At 62.6% G+C, this 3,150-nt stretch overlaps 1 protein-coding gene across 1 annotated transcript in view; it reads right to left on the bottom strand.

Annotated features, from left to right (window-relative positions):
- The window catches only part of MACROD1 (MACRO domain containing 1), a 142,219-nt gene that overhangs the window by 1,164 nt on the left and 137,905 nt on the right, over nt 1-3,150 (bottom strand). The window contains exons 5-6 of the mRNA XM_025046196.1: nt 657-773; nt 42-163 (exon numbers count right to left, since the gene is read on the bottom strand). Coding sequence (XP_024901964.1) covers nt 42-163; nt 657-773 — 239 coding nt within the window. The remainder of the gene's footprint in view (nt 1-41; nt 164-656; nt 774-3,150) is intronic.

Here is a 3,150-nt window from a genome sequence, read left to right as displayed (position 1 = left end):
CCCGCCTTCTCCCTCCAGGTGGCCTCCCCCGGCTCCCTCACCGCCGAGCGGAGCTGGTGTTCCAGCAGCAGGTCGAGGCTGCACAGGTAGCAGCTGCGGAGCTCGGCGGCCTGGCTGGCGCTGGGCTCTCCGTGGGCGATGGGCCCCACCGTATGGATGACATCTGCAGGAGGCGACAGGGTCAGGCCGGGCGGGGTCTCCCTGCGGTCCTCGGCTCTCCCCTTGCCGGCCTGGGCCCTGGAGGAAACAGGAAACGGGCCCTCTACCCTTCGCAAGTTACGAGGCTCTCCAGGGGAGGACCTCACCCTTGTGGGCATACGTATATGCCCCTGAGCCTAAACCCACACCCCGACAGACCCCGGACCAATCCCCACATCTGTAGGCACCCGGCTGAGAGGTGGGGTGCGACTGGATATGCGAAGGCCCAGTCGCCTTAGCTCCCCTCCCCCTTTCAGGTCCTTGAGCCTCCCCAGCCTCCACACATTCCCCTTCCACCTGCTTCCTGGGGTGTGCGGGAAGCGGCTAGGTCCTGGCACTTATGGCTAAGAAGTGCCCCCTGAGAAGGACTCCAGAAATTCTGAGGAGCGCACCATTAGCCCCCAATAACACCAAGCGCCCTTTCTGCACCCCACAGGTCTAGGGGTGTCGGGACTCACACTTAGCCGGCAGCCGATAGCCCCCAGTAATCTTGGCCTTGCCAGTCTCGCAGCTCTGCAGGGTCCGGCACTCGTCTGTGAGCAGGGGCCCGGCGGCCCGGTGAATGCAGCCGTCCACTGCAGAGGAGGGACAGTGAGCAGTGGGCTCCTCGCGTCCCACCCGAGCTCGTTTTACAGAGAAGGCTGATGCCCACGAGTGAATGGTCCCAGACCCCTCGGCTGTGCTGGGACTTACCCAGCACCGCGGCTTTTCCCCCGCAGCCTTCAGCCGCTCCCGTCACCCCCGACTCCCCATTGTTTTGCATCTGGGGAAACCTGTCCCCTCCAGGCGCAGAGCGCGGGACCCCTACGGGAAGCGACGCGGGGAGGCCAGCAGGGGGCGCGCCCGGCCCGCCTTGCTCTTTACCGGCTTCGCTGCTGGGGCGCTGGCCGGCAAAGGCCTCCCAGCCAGGGGCGGCTCTGGGAGGCGGGGTCTGGGCGGCCGGAACCGCCATCCGCACGCGGCCAGGTGGAAATTCGTACTCCTGGCTCGGTCTGGGTAGGCCAGCCAGCACCGCGCACCCGATCCCATGGCCGACTTCCCCAGGCGAGGCCCCTCGGGGACGCCCAAGCTCTAGGATCCACGTTACAGACGAGGAAACTAAGGCCACCTAGTTACAAGTGGCAGATTGGGTCGGGCCTTGAGCCTGGTCTTCCAGTCCCTTCCCTGCACCGGGCATAGAGGTGGGCAGTCCGTGGCTCCCGCCACGCAAGAGTCTCTCGGCGCACGCCCTGCTTGTTAACGAACCGCCTGGTTAGTGCATCTGACTTAATTGGGGCGGGCCTGGGCTTGTTGATGCGAGGGCCTTGGCAGTGACCCTGGGGATCCTGGCACAGGTAAACAACTCGGGTGCTGCGGGAGGCAGGAAGGAGATGCTCCTTCAGCTCCACCTCGCTGGGTGGCCAGGGCGTAGGGGGCCCCTGCGGAAGGGGCGGGGCTCAGCCTCAGCTGGCACGGGTCAAGTCCCCCAAACCTTCTCATCGCCTGTGCAAATGGGACACACTGGCAGGTCCTTTCTCCTCTCTGAGTGTCCACTGCCTCATCTGGAAGATAGGGACAGTGACCCCTGCTCAGGGGTGGAGTTGGTATCCTGGCCAGGAGAACGCAACCCACTTCTGGCAGCTCCCAGCTCCCCCACAACCTAGGCCTGTGTGGGGAGCTCCTTGGGCACCAGCAGCTGAGTGCTCACACTGCTGGGCAGCGGGAAAGGACCGCCCTGTCCCCGTCTTACAGATGTGCAAACTGAGGCCCTTCCTCCTCCATCACAGCCCCATCCCCAACCTCTTGGCACACACCCAGGGACACCAGCTGGACCCTCTCTTTCTCTTGTTTTCTTTTGTGCCCTGTGGGGCCCAATTAAACTTAATTTTGTGGCTTCACTCAGAGCTGGCACCAGGTGATTTCTCAGAGTGTCCCATGGGTGGGGGTGGCTGGGGTACAGGAGTTGGGAGAACCCTGGGATGGGCTCTGGGACTGGGTCCCCACCCCCTCCTCTCCTGTGCAGAGATAAGGGCAGCTGCAGCCCTGGGGTGTGGGAGTGTCCAGGCGCCACACACGGGGTGCACAGCCTGGTGTGTGCAGTGTGTCTGCTCTGGGTGGGGGTGTCGGGTGACCACCCAGCATAGCGAGCAGCAGCAGGGGCTGTGGAGCTAGGCTGCCTGAGTTCAAATCCCAGTCCCGCCAGTCACAGATGTGTGACCTAGGCACATCGCTTATCTCTCTGGACCTCAATTGCCCCATCCATAAAATGGGATAATAGCAGACGGTCACCTCATCACAGGGCTATTGGAAGGATTGAGGGAGTTTATTCTGTAAGGTGCTTAAGCCAGTGCCTGGAATGAGTTAAGGTTGTGAATGTTTTGGTGGTTATTTTATTAGGATAATGCGACAGTCTGGGCATGTGAGTATAATGGCAGGCGGGTGTCCAGGCAAGGTGTGCTCGGGGTGGGTGGAGATGAGCAGGGGATGTGTCTGAGCCAGCTCTCCTGGGGTCTCCTGGCCCTGCCCCAACGGTGTCAGCCACTTGGCACCCAGCTGCCTGCCATCTCCCAGAGCTGTCCGCACTGCAGGTGACCTTGGCCCATTCAGGGAACTGTGTAGAAGTGGATCTCACTGAGATCTGTGTTTCAAGGATTTAATGTTTCCTGCGGAAGTGGACAGGCCTGCGGCCAGGCCTTTGGGGCTGACCTAGAGGATGAGGTGGGAAAAGGAAGGAGGAATTAGAGCTATCAGAGAATGGGGCGGGAGCCCCCCAGCAGCGACCAGAACAGGACCAGGACCAGTGACTTCTGTGCAGGTGCCAAGGGGAGCAGTCTCCCCAGCTCAGAGATGAGGGACAGGCCTGGGGCACCACCCCTGGGCCGGAGCACAGATTGGCCGGGCATTCAGGGTCTCAGCAGCCTGGACCCTCCTGCCTGCCCCCTCCCTGTCCACACACCTCAGCGCTCCAGACAG

This window comes from Pteropus alecto, unplaced genomic scaffold (assembly GCF_000325575.1).
Source record: "Pteropus alecto unplaced genomic scaffold, ASM32557v1 scaffold43, whole genome shotgun sequence".
Taxonomy (NCBI): domain Eukaryota; kingdom Metazoa; phylum Chordata; class Mammalia; order Chiroptera; family Pteropodidae; genus Pteropus; species Pteropus alecto.
This window is presented reverse-complemented; position numbering and strand designations above follow the sequence as displayed.